The 18,539-nt window shown below is 44.9% G+C and overlaps 1 protein-coding gene across 2 annotated transcripts; it reads right to left on the reverse strand.

Moving 5' to 3' along the window:
• Positions 1-38: 38 nt before the first annotated feature.
• On the reverse strand, positions 39-18,424 carry Tmem169 (transmembrane protein 169). 2 transcript variants are annotated; one of them, XM_013113758.3, is made up of 4 exons: positions 18,388-18,424; positions 6,876-6,978; positions 5,753-6,154; positions 39-2,571 (listed from the first exon to the last, which is right to left on the reverse strand). In XM_013113758.3, exons 3-4 carry the CDS (start codon positions 6,021-6,023, stop codon positions 1,949-1,951), a joined length of 894 nt encoding a protein of 297 aa, XP_012969212.1. In that variant the 5' UTR covers positions 6,024-6,154; positions 6,876-6,978; positions 18,388-18,424; the 3' UTR covers positions 39-1,948. The 2 variants fall into 2 exon arrangements, with proteins under 2 accessions (XP_012969212.1, XP_040609305.1); XM_040753371.1 differs by lacking the exon at positions 18,388-18,424 and having other exon boundaries at positions 6,885-6,979.
• Between the last annotated feature and the right edge of the window lie 115 nt (positions 18,425-18,539).

The raw sequence follows: 18,539 nt of genomic DNA on the forward strand, positions 1-18,539 counted from the left end.
TTGGGGGAAACCTCAAAAGTAAAGTAAGTAAATGGCAATCAGATTCTATTATTTTTATTTTCATTTAAATTACTCTTATCTCTGGAAATGCACCAGGAAGCACCACAGCTATTCTCAAAAATACTGGACACGGTTTTTTTTTTCTTTTTCTACTAACAGGATTGTTTTCTTGATTCTCTGAAAGTGGAGTTCAGCACCATACACTAAATGAATGTCACTGTTTGGTAGTTGGGGAGCTTGACCCACCCCTCTAGTTCAGTTCATGCTGGTTCCTCGAAGCATTTGTTTCTGAGACACAAGAAAAAATTTGATCACTTTTTGCAAAGAACCCCAATTCCAAAACTCACTGACCTCTTAGGACTGGACATTTTGAAACCAAGACACTTAAAAATGAAGTATTTCTTCCATCCAGGATCTTTTCATCTGGATTAATTGGTGATATTACCCATGTCAGAGGTGCTTCATGCTAGCGAGGTCTGAGTGAATAAGGCTCCCGGGTTTGACCAAAGCACAAGCTAAATGTGCTGTTTTGAGCTACTAACCCCTGCTGGGATAGTCTCTCTCTGTCTCTCTCTGATTCTCTCTCTGTCTTTCTCTCTGTCTCTGTGTGTGTGTATGTCACTCTCTTTTCCTCTCCCTCTCCTCTGTCTTTATAGATTAAATACTGTCAATCCCTGTGCCCCCTTTCTTTCCAGGAAGAATTATCCTGTAGTTATATGACATATATGAAACCACGGGACAAAAGTTAAGTTGTCAAGTACAAGAGATGCTACTGTCTAAGGCATATGCATAGTATATGTAGCCCATATTTAGGTATAAATTCTCCTTGTAAGACTAGGACCAAAATAGCTAAATGAATAAACAAGTAAATAAATAAAGCTGTATTAGTAGTTTTGAATCCTGAATGATATTAATACCTATTCATAAGGTGTGGACTCTTGCTGGGCAGTGGTGGCACATGCCTTTAATCCCAGCACTCGGGAGGCAGAGGCAGGGGGGGTCTCTGTGAGTTTGAGACCAGCCTGGTCTACAAGAGTGAGTTCCAGGACAGGCTCCAAAGTAATACAGTGAAGCCCTGTCTCAAAAAGACAAAACAAAACAAAAAAGATGTGGACTCATGCCTGCCTGCCAAATAGCTATTCTCCCTTTCCACAAATTTACATAACCCAATATCATCTAGGAATATAGTTACCCAGATAAAAGATAACGTTTCCCAGTATCTTGATTGTGAGGTCATGTGACTATAGTGTGGTCAATGAGATATAATAAGTATTGACGGGGGCTTTGTGCCCCCCTTTGCTTCTTCTGTATTTCCCAGAAGCACTACTATAACAGCTAGAGATATAGTCAGCATTTGGAAACTGAAAATAAGAACACCATCCAGTGAACTCCAGATGACATCACAGGGTTTTGGGGTGGTCCACCTCCAGACATCTATATAAGATGGAAGAAGATTTCTCTCTTGTTTGGTTCACTCATGTTTGGGGCTCTAATTATATGCAGTTCTATCTAAACATACATGATGCCCAGTCTTCATCTTAGTAGCCTAGCTACCTAAATGTGCCGCTCCATCTCCAGCTATTTTCTTGGTGGATTTGGTTACCCCTGAGCCTCTTTTTTCTTCCTGTCACATTTAGGCACATACTTCCCTGGATTACAGGCACCAATAACACCATCAGGCCTCTGAAGAAATTTACAGTGGACCTTCATATTCCAGATAAATGGTCATTTCAGGGCAAAGAGTCAAGATGCACTTGCATATTAGACGAGCTATTTTGGCACAAGTTACTTTTCTGTTTCCTGCCCTCTTGGGATAATGAAGATGGTGGGCAGACCATTGTGAGCTAGGATTTTCCAGGTCTGTAGCGGGGACTGGATAGTTTAAGGAAAGAACCTGCTAGAACTGTAGAATGACTATCAACTACTAGGGAAAGAAGTCTCTGGTGGTTTAGACAGAGGAGGTCTCTACTCCCTGGATGGGGTCCCTGTTGGAGAGATTGCCTGAGATATTGTCAGACTCCAGCAGCTCCACAATGCTGTAGGGAGAACAGTCCTCCAGGCCCAGCTTGCTGCAGAGCCAGCCACAGAAGCCTTTCTCCATGTCACAGGCAGCTTGCCACCACGCTCCCCAGGACCATGACAGCTGGACCACGGCGGCATATAGCCCCAGGGAGGAGGCCATGGCCATGATGAGCACTGGATAGAGGAGAATGAGGCAGGGACAGTAGGAAATCTTATGCCAAAAGGTCCTCTCCTCATTGTACACAAGGAAGATGTTGTACCAGGTGATAGTGCCATAGTAGAAAGACACGACAAAAGAAAGGATAAAGACCACAGGTAGGCAGACCAGTGTCCAGAGGACCACATGTGGGCCCTGGTCTGCCCCCACCTGGCAGACACTTCTTCCCTCAGGGGCTGCTTCCCTTGACAGCTCCTTGGGTTTGGTCAGTTCCTGCAGCTCCTTCTCTGTCAACGTGACGTGGATGTCCACCATCTGACCCTTCTTCTTCCCTCGAGTGATGGTCCCCGTCAGTGTGACGTAGCGGCTGTCCAAAGGCATGTTCCACACACCTGCAGTGCACAACGGAGATGACAGTCAAGAACTGAGGACTCCATGTTTCATCTCAGTGCCATCCTGAGGCCAGACCTGAGTAGGAGCAGTAGAACCAGTGAGTCAGCTTAAAAGAGATCTCCCTTGGAGGCGATCTCTGCTATTACCACTCTTACAGAGACCGATGACTCCATGTGTGGGCCCGACAAAACTCTGAGCAAGATTAACTTGTTCTTCCTGAGGTCTCTCCATTTTTCGGGACCGCAGCCTTGACAAAGTCTCACCAGTTCATGACCCTGTTTCTGGTTAACAAGTGCTCTGAAGGCATTATTTATAAGTACTAACCTGTGTACATACGTATGCATACTGAGGGTACAGCCCACCCCCTCCCTTCTCATGGCTAGTTTCCGAGATGGGGCATTCTCTCATGCTTATAGACACCCCAGGCCTTATATTTAAGCTATAAATAACCCATTCACCACGCACACAACACACCGTGTGTGTATATATATATATATATATATATATATATATATATATATACATATATATATATTATGTCTGACTTGCTTGAAAGTCCACCTTGACTTCCATAGTTCCCAGCCCTCTATTTGCCCTTGCAAGACGTATCAGGATCCAGCCTGGCTTCCCTTACTGACCTTTCTCCATCATCTGCTTGGTTCTCTCCACACTCTAACAAACACCCTTCACCATCAATAGGCCACTGTCTTCCAAAAGTAAACAACAAAAACAACAAAACAAAACTGGCCCCACATTTTTCTTACCTGGCTCCTTCATGTTACTTAGAGGGGTTCAAATGTCACTTCTTTTTTAATTGAGTCTTTTATTGTAGATGTTTAACAAGCTAACCCCATTAGCTTGGGCCCTTTGCCCTGCCGCCATAGCGGATGGCTGGAGAAAGACCCCAAGCAACCTCAAGGCAGGGATCTTAAAGGGCAATGTAAGGGGAGTGTCTAGGGGTATGAAACAGTCTCAGGATTGGTGCGCTTCCAGGTTTGGACGACCTGCCCTGTGTTGATTGGTCAACTGGTTGTTATGGCCCATAGGCCCTCCCAGGGCGGTTGCTATGCTCTGCATGTCACTGCTGTGCACTTGTCTGTAAAGCACACCCAGAGTCATAAAGCACAGCCCGAGGGCATCTGACCTCTTAGTGACCAGGGCAGGAGCCGCAAGGCCATGCAAGCACATGTTAGCCTGTAATGGCTGATAAAATGGGGGACTGGTCACTACATTCCCCCCTTCTCGAAGTACCCATGACAAGACTCAGTCCTGAGTCCTGCCTGTTAGGGGCTCAAAGGGGTGTTAACAGACCCTGCCGTTAGCCAACAGATTTTTTCTGAGAGAGTGACATTTGTATCTATTATCATACTGTTCCCTATGTAAGGGAGTTTCCTTTTGACCAAATGTCACTTCTTTCTTAAGATTTATTTATTTATTATGTATACAGCGTTCTGTCTGCATGTATGCCTACAGGCCAGAAGAGAGCACCAGATCTCATTACAGATGGTTGTGAGCCACAATGTGGTTGCTGGGGATTGAACTCAGGACTTCTGGAAGAGCAGCCAATACTCTTAACCGCTGAACCATCTTTCCAGGCCCAAATGGCACTTCTTTAGAGATGTCTCCTGTGACACAAAATCCCTCCATCAGTTACCATCTCCCCTCTGTTGTGGTTTTGCTATCTTTGGAACTGATGTTCCACCTGAAATTATCTTTTCACTATCTGTCTTCCCAGGATAGGTCAGCTCCATGAGAGCAGAGACACTTCTCGTGTTGTTCACGCTGAGTTTGCGAGTCTTAACATCTAGCCTCCCACACAAATAGGTCTGTCCATTGCTGCACGGTAATTCTTAACATAGAGAACCCACAGGCTCCCTAATGGCAACAAAGGTCCTTTTACAGGCAGAGCACAGAAATAAACCTCATGGTGGAGATACTAAGAATTTCTGTGACATACAGCACGCGTACTTTGAATCTTAATAAATATTGAGGTTGAAGTGACTTTAATGAGGAGTATGAGAGTATATCTAGTTCCATACAATGATGCTATCATATTTCACACAAATTTTGACAATCCTGAATGTGAAGGAATACTGTATGTCACTGAAACCATAATTTATATTCTGTGCTGGCTAATCTTATGTCAACTTGACAAACAAACTAGAGTTATCTGAAAGGAGGGAACCTCAATTGAGAAAATGCCTCCATAAGATCTGACCGTAAGGTATTTGTTTTGTTTTGTTCTGGGTTTGTTTGTTTGCCTTTTGAGTTTTTGTTAGTTTGTTCGTTTTAGACAGGGTTTCTCTGTGTAGCCCTGGCTGTCCTAGAACTCACTCTGTAAACTAGACTGGCCTCGAACTCACAGAGATTCACCTGCCTCTGCCTCCCGAGTGCTTCGACTAAGGCGTGTGCCACCACTGCCTGGCTAAGTATTTTCTTAATTAATGATTGATAGGGGAGGTCCCAGACCATTGTGGATGGTTCCATCCCTAGGCTGGTGGTCCTGGGTTCTGTAGGAAAGCAGTGGAGCAAGCCATGGGGAACAAGCCAGTAAGCAGGACCCCTCCATGGCTTCTGCATCAGCTCCCGCCTCCAGGTTCCTGCCCTGTTTCAGTTCCTGCCCTGACTTCCTTTGATGATGAACAGTGCTGTGGAAGTGTAAGCCAAATAAGCCCTTTCCCCCAACTTGCTTTTGGTTATGGTTTTTGTTGCAGTAGAAATCCTAAATAAGACATAGTCTCTTGATGTGTTGTTGTTGGTGGTGGTGGTTTAATTTTTGTTTTATTTTTTGATACATGATCTCACTGTATAGCCCAGGATGTTGTCCAATTCATGACCCTTCTGCCTCAATCCCAGCCTCCCAAGTGCTGGAATTATAGGAGTAAGCCACCACACCTGGCTGCATTTTCATAATTATTATGAAAGGTAACAACTGTTGCTCTTTATCTCATATATGTTAAATGATTAGTCTATAAATCAGCTTCTTACACTAGCAGTTGTGAGAGGGTGGAGATAGCATCTCACCCAGAATAGAGTGTTTCAGGCTGTAAATACCACTGTCTGTTTAATTAATGAAGACTGCAACACCTCAAAAAATGCATCTCCTGAAAGAAAAAGGCCAGTGAGAAGGTGCCTGTCTCCTGGAGGGGGCTTTGAACAAGGGGCTCCAGACAAACTGACCGTCATCTACGGGGTAGTCCAGGAAATCCTCCCCCTCCTCCTCTTTAGGCCGATCGCCACCTTCTGGTTCCTCGGGCTCCTCATCCGTCTTCTCATTATCTGACCGGTAGATGATGATGGATTCTGGGCGAGACTCTTTCCTCCTCTTCTTCCTACGGCCCATTGTGGACTCCCCATCCAGGGCCAGGGCAGCAGCCACTGCCCTCCTCAGTGAGCCGTGGTGGGGGCTTGGTAGCTGGCCCTGGCTTTCTGCTGGTGCTGACTCTTCCATCCCAGTCCTGAGAACTAGCGGAGTTCACGTTAGAAGAGTTTGGCTTGCTTGAGCAAACTCAAGCTCCAAGCACCGCACAGCTTCTACTTGGAAAGGACTATGTAAACATGCCCCCCAAAGGTGCATTTGACCTGAAAGACGGAAAAACAATGCATCAGCTCCAATCAAAGAGGGCAGGCTAGAGAGAAACTGGAAAATCAGCAGAGGAGGGAGGGGTCCATGGAAATCCTCCTTCAGTAACAGACATATGGTATTATGAAAAACTCATCAGCCCTGTTAAAGGGTACAGAGTATAAGAAAGTTAGTGAGGGAGCTGGGCATTGTTGGAGCATGCCTTTAATCCCAGCACTTGGGAGGCAGAGGCAGGTGGATCTCTGTGAGTTCGAAGCCAGCCTGGTCTCCAGAGTGAGTTCCAGGACAGGCTCAAAGCAATACAGAGAAACCTTGCCTCCAAAAAACAAAACAAAAACAAACAAACAAACAAAAAACAAAAAACCTAAAAGAAAAAAAAGTTAGCGAGGTTAAGAGCACTGGCTGTTCTTCCAGAGGACCCAGGTTCAATCCCCAGCACCCACATGACAGCTCACAATGTAACTCCAGTTCCAGGGGATCCGACACCCCCATACAGATATAATGCAGGCATAAACACCAATGTACATGAAATAATTTTTAAAGGGGAGGGAGATGACTCAGTGGTTAAGAAAGTGAGGAAGGTAGGAACTAAAACCCATCTTATTCTCATCATAGATGGAGACTGACATGGATGGGACCGGTACTACTTTGTACTTCTGACTGCCAAGAATACATTCCAATAATACCGAAATGGAAGAAGAGTAGTGAAACCTCACTAACCAACTCCACCTTGCTATGCAGGAACCCTGCCTCTTGTACAATAGGCTCTCAGAAAGTTGCAGGAATCTGAAGAGTTGCTTTCAACACTCCGTCTTCTCCTTTTCTGCAGGCAAACCAGAAAATAGGGGGGAAAATAAGCATCTTAGAGTAAACATGGGCACGCTACTTATATTTGCCAGCTAACCTTGGGATAATATTGACTTTCTAGGCCAGTGGTTCCCAACTTTCCTAATGCTGTGACCATTTAATACAGTTCTTCATGCTGTGATGACCCTCAACCATAAAATCATTTTTATTACTTTATAACTATAATTTTGCTACTGTTATGAATTGTAATGGAGATATCTGATCTACTACCCTGTTTGACCCCCAAAGGGGTCACTATACACATGTTGAGAACTTCTGTTCTAGGAGAAGATTAGAGGCTTTATCTGGAGCTTGAAATGTTAAGCCAAGGCATGCCAAGAAAATCAAGACAGGGTAACTCTGGCTTTTAAACTCAGCAGTGCTCTCAGGAAGCTGCAATCCATTTCCGATCTTGAGACATTCCAAGGGATACTATCATTGTTGCTGCCACAGAGTGAACATTAGCAACATCCAGCCTGATACACTTAAGCATCCAGCTGCTAATAGGTCTTCCAAAGAGAAAAAGAAGACTTATTATAGTAAGTGCTGAACACTTATAATGGGGGATCCTTTTATTATGGAAGATGGCAAACTTACATAGGAGTAAGAAGCACTTTGATGTGTCTTCCTGGCACCCAATACCCAGTTTCAACAATAATAAAGCTATTCCAGGTCAATCTTGTTTCTTCATAGTATTCAACAACGAATCTTAAACACCTCATTTCATTTCTACCTCAATATGTAAAATGAAATAAATTAGCTCCCAATAGGGCAATAAGATGGCTCAGATGGCTCAGGGGATAAAGGTACCATCGTGCCTGAAAATCTGAGATGGATCCCTGGAATACACTACAGTGGAAGGAGAGAACCAATACCCCTAAAACTGTGCTCTGCTATATACAACTCCCACAACACACACACACACACACACACACACACACACAATTTTAAAACCTCATAGTATCAATACTCCATGTAATTTTAAAAGTCTTTTTTTTTTTTTTTTTTTTTTGGTTTTACGAGACAGGGTTTCTCTGTAGGGTTTTGGAGACTGTCCTGGAACTCTCTTTGAAGACCAGACTGACTTCGAACTCACAGAGATCTGACTGCCTCTGCCTCCCAAGTGCTGGGATTAAAGGCATGCACCACCAACACCCGGCTTGAACAGATTTCTACTTAATGTTAATTAATGATATTTACAAATGATTTTGCCGGGCAGTGGTGGCCCATGCCAGCACTTGGGAGGCAGAGACAGGTGGATCTCTGTGAGTTCGAGGCCAGCCTCATCTACAGAGCAAGTGCCAGGACAGCCTCCAAAGCTACATACACAGAGAAACCCTGTCTTGAAAAACCAAAAAACAAACAAACAAACAAACAAAAAGAACAGAAAAGAAATCTGTTGAAACCTCCCTATTCTTACAAATGGGCCCCACATCTTTTTTTTTAATCTACAGCAGTGCCACCCAGTGGAACTTTCAGCCATTGCATCTGAAAAGAAGCTGGGCAAATAAGGGAGAGCGTTTGATTTTTTTTTTTAAGAAGCTCTGTTTGTTTGTTTGTTTTGTTTTTCAAGATTTGGTTTCTCTGTATAGCCCTGGCTGCTGGGATTACAGGCGTGTGACTCATTCTTAGAGATTTTAAGTAAGTTTGCCTACTTTTGGGCTTATGGAGATTTGTTTTCTTAGAGAGAGACAGAAAGACAGAGAGACAGAGAGAGAGAGAGACAGAGAGACAGAGAGACAGAGAGACAGAGAGACAGAGAGACAGAGAGAGAGACAGAGAGACAGAGAGAGAGAGACAGAGACAGAGAGAGAGACAGAGACAGAGAGAGAGACAGAGACAGAGACAGAGAGAGAGAGAGAGAGAGAGAGAGAGAGAGAGAGAGGGAGAGAGAGAAAGAGAGAGAGAGAGAATATATAGGTGCCCTTTAGACCTTTAGATGGTATCAGTTACACCATGACAGGTCTTCTGGGTCAGTTTTACTGAAGGATTTGGATCATGGAAAACATTTCTGTAGTAAACACAGACACTTAGGGAGCAGGATTTTATGCCCATATACATTTTTAACTAGGAAACTTGGAATCCTTAACCTCAGGGAGAACCATGTCTTCCCAGCCTCTCCATGCAGTCCATCAGTGTTGGGACATTTTGGTGCCCTGACTTAGTTTGCTGATTCCTAAGAACCATCCAGCGTTGTCATGTTGGACTCTTTGTTCGCTCTGGGAAGTCCATCTGCTCTGACTCTTCCAGGACAGAAACACAGGCTTCTAAACGCCTTAGCCCAGTGAATTCACAGCCCAACAACCTGGGAGATCAGCGAGATTTAAGCCTGAATTTCTCAAAGTTCTTACCTTCCTTTGTGTCTCTTCATTCAAAATTGAGGTTCCCCCACTGAGGGTTCCTTAATTTTTTTTGCAGAAGAAGCAGTATTAATGCAAGTTTTTTATTTAAAATAATTTTATACCATATATCCTGATTGAATTCTTTTCTGTTGGTGTCTTGGTTTGGTGATATTTTTTTAAGAGTGCAAGTTTATTTATTATACAAGTGCAAGTAACACACTAAGAACACAGTGCCCTCTGTGATGAGAAACTGTGGGCTCACGCTGTTTAGTGAGACTTTTAAGACATGATCAGGTGATAAAGGAGTTACAATATCTTCCTCTGGGCCTCACCTTTAAGAATGTTATCCACAAGCACCTGTTTTTTTTTCAGGCAGTTGATTAAGGGTTTAAGATACAAGACTCAACAATCTGCTTATCTGTTGGGGACCACAAAAGAAAATCAACTGGAGGATAGCACAAAGGACAATTACCTACTACTTGGAAGGTCAAGATTGTCATTCCATGGAAAATGAATGCACCCAGAGTTTAGAAAACCAGAAATGAAAACAATAACCGGCTATGTGTGTTAGTATTTGAAGAAATATGACAGAGGCCTCCCTGTCACACAGTAATATCAAAGATGCATCATTTTAGACATGGGTTTTGCTTCAGACTGAATGCCATTCTAAGATGTATTTCTGTTTGCTCATCTACAACCACACTCCACCTCAGCTGTGCCCACTGGTATTAATGATATCCGATGCTATATGGAAAACAATATATTTATTTACCAGAGAGAGAGAGAGTCGCACAAACCAGGAGTTAGAAGCGTGGCTGGCTTCCAGGAGAAAAGGGAGGTTCCTTTTCCTTTCACTTCCTTTTATATCTACCTGTGTCAGTTTACATGTCCCCGCCCTCATGGGCGGTTAGCTTTGTGGGGTTCACTCCTACACACTGGGCCAGTCCACCAGACACTGAGGCCATTCAAAACAAATAGACGGGGGAGAGACGAAACTATTGAAGATAAATGTGCATTCGGCATTAGAACCAAGGAAATAGACAGAACAAGAAGGAAGTGAGGGATTAGAGAATTAGGAACAAAACTAGCAATAAAAAGCTGGAAACCCAGAGCTGCTGGGAGCCCTGGGAAGACAGGGTTGTGCATGGACTCCAGCAATCCTCAATAATAAACAAATCATTTGAAAATGGGAAATTTTGGGGGTAAATAGTTTAGAAACTTCCATTTTTCAGTAGAGGCTACCTCTGTAGTTCATAAACTATTTTTCATAGTATGCTTATTAATAATATATAATAAGAGGGCCATTTGCCTTCTCTACCAAATTTAGAATTGGTTATGTTAAAAGTAGGGTCCTGGGAGTGAATCTATGAGGAGTTGGGGGCAGAGTGGAGCTTAAATATATTCAAAACACATTATGTACATTAATATTTTTTTTGGTTTTTCAAGACAGGGTTTCTCTGTATTGTTTTGGAGGCTGTCCTGGAACTCACTCTGTAGACCAGGCTGACCTCAAACTCACAGATATCCGCCTGCCTCTGCCTCCTGAGTGCTGGGATTAGAGGCGTGTGCCACCAACACCCAGCTCCTTATACATTAATTTTTTAAAGACAAGAAGGGGCTGGAGGGACGGCCTCTTCCAGAGGACCCAGGTTCAATTCCCAGCACCCATTAAAATAAGTAAATAAATACTATAAGAAATATATTAAAAATCAAACATTTTGTGGTGATGTATGACTTTAATACCAGCACTCAGGAGGTGGAGACAGGTGGATGGATCACTGTGAGTTCCAGGCCAGCCTGATCAACAAAGTAAGTTCCAGCAAAGTCAAAGATACAGGGAAACCCTGTCTTGAAAAACAAAAAACAAAATGAAAACCAAACATCAGTAATTCCACCAAACATGGATACCAGACAAAACAAGGCAATGCATAACACAAACCCAGCATGAACACATCAAAGACACAGAAATAGCCCAGTGTCCTCATCCTGGCCCACAGAAGCGGCCTAGTGTTTTCCCCAGCTACAGCCTCTGACGTACTATGGGAGGCTTTCTCATAGACATTAGAACAAGCCTCAGACTCACACACACTGTCTGACAGCCAGTCACAGCAAGACCTCTCCAGAGTTGACAAGTTAAAAAAAATCCTGATGCCTGTTGCCGAGATACTTTTCACTGGTCTTGGGTGTGTCCCACTTCTGCAGAGGGACAGACAGACAGAGCTTAATCAACTACAGGTGAACTCCTGCTGTTGCCAGATCTTAGGTCAGTCTGCTTACTGCTGTACTAGAAACCCCAGGGAGACAGAAATTAGTGGACATTAGTCTATTCAAAGCCAACCCTTAGGAAAATAGAGGCCACTCTGTTTCACATTCTTCCTTCACTTGGTTCAAGACTTTTGTAGGGTATGAAGGGGTTACAGTGAGACCATGACTGGGAAACCCCCACACTAGATGGAGTCTTTCTCCAGGGCCTTGTGTCCGCCATTCTTTAAGAGTCTAGTTGAAACCAGCTGGGCATAGTGGTGTATACCTTTAATTCTAGCACTTGGAAAGCATAGTCAAGCAGATCTCTGTGAGTTCAAGGCCAACCTGGTCTATATAGTGAGGTCCAGGGCTGCCAGAACTACATAGTGAGACCCAGTCTTAAAAAAAAAAAAAACAGAACAACAACAAAGAATCTGCTTGAACTCAGCTCCTCCTCCTGGAGAGCATCTGCATTTTCTTTCCAAGCAAACACTTTTCTGTCAGTCAGTTTCTATGAGCTGAGGGGAGGAGGGGCATTCCAGGGTTCTATGTGAACTCCCCAGCACCAAATAAATTGTCTTTACGAGTAAAACAACAACAACAAAAGTGCATGCCAGGGGCTGGGGAGATGGCTAGTGGATAAGAGCTCTTGCTATGCAAGCAAGAGGACCTGAGTTCAAATCCCTAACACAAAAAGCCAAGCATGGCTTTTTGCCTTTAACCTCAGTATTGGGGTTCCATAACACCCACCATGTGTTCTATACTCTTGGTCCTTAGTTATGCATCTCTTCAGCTTGTGGATTATGAGTGGCATCATGAGCTCTCACTCATCCCCACAGGCAGACTGTAAACTTGTAAAGGTCAGGAATTGCTTTATATGTCTTCACCACTAGTGGGTTGGACATGTACCAGAAAGTTAGTATGCACCTGCTAATGGCTTAGGACAAAGGAGAAAAGAAATGCCTACTCAGGATGATATAAACAGTTGTTAAAAGAGGAGGAGGTTCTATACATCCTGGGCCTTGGGTTGGTGCACCCTAACATCTACCCCATCTATGACCTGCTGGAGCATGCAAAGGGGCTGGTCCTGTGGGACAATAACCCTAGGATCTCCATGATTTGAGCAACAGGAGATATTCCAGAGAAGTTTAGGTGAGGGTCCAGTGACGACAGTGTGCCAAAGGCCTTGAACCAGACCAATGGCTCATTGTACTGAACATTTTGCGGGTGGGGATGATTGGACAGAAGGGTGTACTCCATGATACACTGTAGCTCCCGGTGCCACAAAGATGCATGAAAAGGTGTTAGAAAGATGGAGGATCAAGGTGGGGGGGGTTGCTTTTTTGTGTTTTGTTTTTAATTTGGGGGGGCATGTTGCAGAGGTGAGGGGTAGATATGGAGGGACTGTGTGGGTGGGGCAAGCAGGATTGGGGTGCATGATGTAATATTCCCAAAGAATCAATAAAGAATTATGTTTTTTTAAAAAGGGTCTAATTCTCTTCCTCATTTTTGTGCACATAACATGCTGTAGTGTTTGGTGTGAGAAACAGGTTCAGAATCTCCTACCTTTTGGATTCTATGAGAGAGGGTAAGACAAATCTGCCACTTACCCAAAACTTTCATCAACAGGATCAAGAGAAGGAATCAGGCCTATCGTCCGCCTCTGCTCCCAGTTCCCAGTCTGCTAACCAGCATGGTAATGCAGACTGTTAACCTCAAGCTGACTCTTGGTCATCCAGGGAATCCACAGATGTTGAAGAATGCATTTATACTCTAGAACTCGTGCTTAGAAAAATCGGTTTTAGAAGCTGGGCAGTGGTGGCACATGACTTTGATTCCAACACTAAGGAGGCAGAGGCAGGTGGGTCTGTGAGTTTGAGGCCAGCCTGGTCTACAGAGTGAGTTCCAGAACAGGATCCAAAGCTACAGAGAGAAACCCTGTCTCAAAACCAAACAAACAAACAAACAAACAAAAAACCAGTTAAACAATAGAATAGACAGCTAGCTCAGTGGGTAAAATGATTGCCACACAAGCTGAGGACCTGAGTTCAAGTCCCAGAAAGTCAGGAATAGTGGCACATACCTAGTTGTAATCCCAGCACTGGAGAGACAGAGATAGGCATTTTGGGTTTCTGGCTAGCCAGACTAGTCTACTTGGTAGGCTCCAAGCCAGTGAGAAACCTTGAAGGTTGATGGCTCCTGAAGAATGTCACTACATTGTCCCCCTGCCTCCACACACACGCACACATATTCACATGTACACACACACAACAACATTAAATTTTTGAAAAAGATTTTATTTCTATGTGAGTGAGTATGCACATGTGAAGTATGGGTGCTGGGAACCTAACTGGGGTCCTGTTGGAGATCAGGAAGTGCTCATAACTCCTGTCTGTAGGTGACTAAGGCTCAGCTCAGCACATTGCTGCCCATCACCCACCTGTTCCTTCTTCGCTGTCCTATAAAGGCCTTGGTGCTTCTAGGTTCCCCATAGTGAACCTTAAAGGGTGGCAACGTCTTGGTCCACTGCTTTTCTAAATGCATGTTTTTCCTTCCCCAGAAACCTGTCCCATTCACTGCATTGAGGTGGAAAATGAAAGAGTTCAGTAGCCTAGCCTGCTGACTACTCTGGAAGTCTAAGGCCAGAGAATTGCAAGCTCAATGCTTGTCTGAGTTACAGACTGAGGTCAAGGGTGCCCTGGGCAACTAAGCAAAGCCCTTTGTCAAGATAAAAATCTAAGAGGGCTGGGAATACAGCTCAGTGGGAGAGTGCTTGCCCAATGTACATAAGTCCATTTTACCCCATACATGAGGCCATTTTACCCCATACATGAGGCCATTTTATCCCATACACATGAGGCCATTTTACCCCATACACATGAGGCCATTTTACCCCATACACATGAGGCCATTTTACCCCATACACATGAGGCCATTTGGCTCCATATACATAAGTCATTTGGCCCATATACATAAGTCATTTGGCCCATATACCTAAGGCCATTTTGCCCCATTCCTAATAAGGAGAAACAAATACACTAAGGCTGATTCAGCACCACCTGTCTACAAAGAAAACAGTTTCTGGTAGCAGAGGCAGTTGTCTATGAAGACCTTGTACTCTCCTTACTGAAAGAACTGAAGATTGAAGTGGGGTCAAGGTCATGACAGGGGAACACACAGAGACAGCTGACCTGAGTTCATGAGCGTTCACGGACTCTTAACTAACAACTAGGAGCCTGCATGGGTCTGACCTAGTCCATCTGCATGTGTGTGACAGTTGTGTAGGTTGGTCTGTTTGTGGGACTCCTAGCAGTGGGGTCAGGATTTGGGAACCCAATCCCCCAGCTGAGTTGTTTTGTCCAACCTTGACGCAGGGGGAGGAGCTTGATCTTGCCTCAAGTTAATGTGCCATGCTGTGTTGACACCCATAGGAGGCCTGCCTCTTTGTGAATGGAGTGGGGGGGGTTAGAAAGGAAGGGGGGAGGGAACATGGGGAAAGGAAGAGGGGAAACTGTGGTAGGTATATAAAATAAGTGAAATAATTTAATAGAAAAAAAAGAACTGAAGATTGACTCTTTTATTTGGCTACCGTCCTACCTATTGTGAGTATTCCTTGCACCCCACCCCAATCTGATCCCTCCATTCCTACATGCTAGAAGACTGTGAAGCCCAGCCATCCCCTGGACTGTGCTGTATTCTCCATGCCTAGAGCGGTACCTGGTACACAGTGTTCAATAAGCACTGACTGAATACTCGTATGTGAGCAGTCTTAGAGGACTCTTGCTTCCAGGCACAGGCAGAGTTTTAGGCTGTGCTTGTATTCTTTCACCACAGCGATTCTGTGAATCTGCACTCTGAGAACCCCACAAGCACCAGTCACTCTGAGCCCGCAGGTGCTTCGCAGAGGGGGAAAATGATGTTAACCAGGAAGATGGAGAGGGGGAGGGGCAGGGATCTGGGTGAGCCGCAAAAGCATCTCAGAAGAGACAGGAAGCTACTGCTAATGGGGTATGACAGCACAGGGGGTGTGAATGGATCCTGGTGACAGCAAGCCGGGACAAAGGGGGCAGTGATGCAGAGCCCAAGAGAACAGTTCTGGATTCCACCAAAGGGGTCACCGAAGCAGCCTGGTGCTGGTCTCAGGCGGGGACTGGCTCATCAAGGGACCAGAATTGAAATCTGAAAAGAATGGGCTTCCAAGTGAAATTACTGGGTGTGCTGACATTTAGGGGCTAGAGTCAGAGGCAGAGACAAAGAGAACATACCTCCTTATTTTAAACAAAGGAGCCCTGGAGGAGATCCCACTGCTCAGCCTTCAGTGTCCTTGCAGATGACAGATGGTACCTTGTCGTCCCCATTGGACATAACTACCTCATATCCCCCAGTCACCTTCTCACCTGAATCCCTGCCTCAATCTGCTCAGTCGCCACACTAAATATTTCCTTTTTCTGTGAGACAGCATATTGGGGGAGGGGGAGAAGGTTAGCTCCACGGATGAATGCTTGCGCAAGCTCCACCGCTGGCTCTTCCACGTGGCAAAAGAACAAACAACATATATCCCTTTGTCATTGGGATCGGAGAACTGGAAATCATATTTTTCTGAAACAATTCTTCAACATTTCTACTTAAATTTATTTTTACGGGACCATGGAGATGGCTCAGCAGGTAAGGGCACTAATTTCTGTGCAAGCATGAAGATCTGAGTTAGAGCCCCAGAACCTTAGCTTGTGAGCCCAGGGTTAGGGGATGCTGGAGGGGGGGGTGTGGATTGCTGTGGCTCCCATCAGCTAAAAAGAGGCAAGCTTCGGTGAGAGAATAAGGTTGAGAATGATAGAGAAGGGCATTCAACATCCTCCTCTGGCTTCCACAGGAACACACACACACACACACCATACACACATACACACACACACCATACACACACACACCATACACACATACACACACACACCATACACACACACACACACACACACACACACACACACACACCACACAAAAATCTTATTTTTGAATGCCAGGACAGGCTCCAAAGCTTTACAGAGAAACCATGTCTTGAAAGACAAATGTGTGTGTGTGTGTGTATGTGTGTGTGTGTGTGTGTGATAATGGTGCCATTTTTAAATGTTCATAAGCACATAACTGACATAAGCAGAAGGATAATGGAGCTCTGAATCAACTACCCAGACAAGGATAGTCAGAGTTTTAGTACTGCCTTGATTTGGGTTGGTTAGGATCTATCAGCCCCCAAGTTAGAGAGGGAAGTGCTCCTAAAGAGAGGAGAGGCCAGGAAGGACAGGGAGGCAGAGGGACTAGGAGGAGATGAGGCTCTCCCAGAGCTGTGGTCTTGCTGGTCGGAGAGACCCAAAGAAAGAAGTGACATCTAATTCTACTCTTAATTCTCTTTGTGAGTTTTAAGTAGTGGCTCCAACCCCCATCTCCCAAAGCACACACAAATGGCGTTTGTTGACTTACTACCTAGAAGGAGAACAGGACACCCACACCATGTTAGAAATGCCACTGTTCCCGGAGTAAGACCAATGATGTAACATAGTCCCTACATCTGCCAAGTTCACAAGGCAAAAGTAAGAAGCAGAGAATGGGCAGGACTACGGGGGTAAAGGTGTTTGCTGCTAAGCTTCATGGCATGCGTTCAGTTCATGAGACTCATATGCAAGGAGAGAACTGGCTCCTGCCATTTGTCTTCACACACACACACACACACACACACACAGAGGCACACACTAATACATGTAATTTTAATTTTTTTTTTGGTTTTTCGAGACGGGGTTACCCTGTGGCTTTGGAGGCTGTCCTGGAATTAGCTCTTATAGACCAGGCTAGTCTCGAACTCACAGAGATCCACCTGCCTCTGTGTCCCAAGTACTGGGACTAAAGGCATGCACTACCACCGCCCGGCTTATTTTAATATTTTAAAGAACAAACAGAAAGGTTGGATATGGCGTCACATACCTTTAAATCCCAGCACTCGAACGAGAGGCAGAGGCAGGTGGGTCTCTGAGTTCCAGGCCAACCTAGCCTACCTAGTTCCAAGACAGCCAGGGCTATGTAGAGAGACCTTGTCTCAAAAGAAAATAAAGCAAAAACAAAAATGAAATAATTAAGAATAAGCAGAATATGAGTAATAGATTATTCCTTGGACCCAACTCAGAGCAGAGAAGTTTCTTGCTGAAGAAATGAACTAGAAGGCAGATTCTCAAACATAAACCTAGAGATGGACCTTGCAAGAACCATGCAACGAATCATCTTTTTTGCCCCTATGTAGCCCAGATGAAACGGATCAAATCTCAAACATAGGGAAGGGTGCTTCCTTATTTCATTTCGGGGTGGGGCACAGAGAAAGAGGTGAGAGTGGGCCTAAATTTATTTTTTATCATGTACTATTTAGGCTCTGAACAACTGCAACTGTATGTCCTCTCCCGACCCACACCCTCCGTTAGACTCCCTCCCTGAAGACCTGGATGTCTGGCTTCCTCCCTTCAGCTAGCCTGAGCCCTTCCCACTTCCTAGCCACCGGCACACAGCAGCCTGAGCCCAGATAGCTGGACATCTGCTGTAGAAAGGCACAGCGAGGGCCCAGACCCTTTCTCTACACAGATGCCCTCGAGATTTAATTTTAATTAACAGTGGGAGCTATGGCCCCGGGATTGGATTTTCAGAACAGCGAATTTCCTTCCCATTTCTTTTCTTTCTCGCTCTCTCTTTTTATTCCCCTTTCCTTTTCCCCAATGCCATCGAAATTTAAAACTAAATATGAAAAATCGAACGAAGAGTCTCACCCACACGAGCACTGGGACACAGGAGGGAGGCGGAGGATGCAGAGGGTTGCAGGTCCAGCTCTGGGAGGATGCTTAGTGCGTCGCGAAGGCGGGGCCTGGGCGGGGCCACGCGGACACTGGGGCGTGGTCTGTTCAGTCACGTGGGCGAAGCC

The sequence above is a fragment of the Mesocricetus auratus genome, unplaced genomic scaffold (genome assembly GCF_017639785.1).
Source record: "Mesocricetus auratus isolate SY011 unplaced genomic scaffold, BCM_Maur_2.0 Super-Scaffold_100010, whole genome shotgun sequence".
Lineage (NCBI taxonomy): Eukaryota > Metazoa > Chordata > Mammalia > Rodentia > Cricetidae > Mesocricetus > Mesocricetus auratus.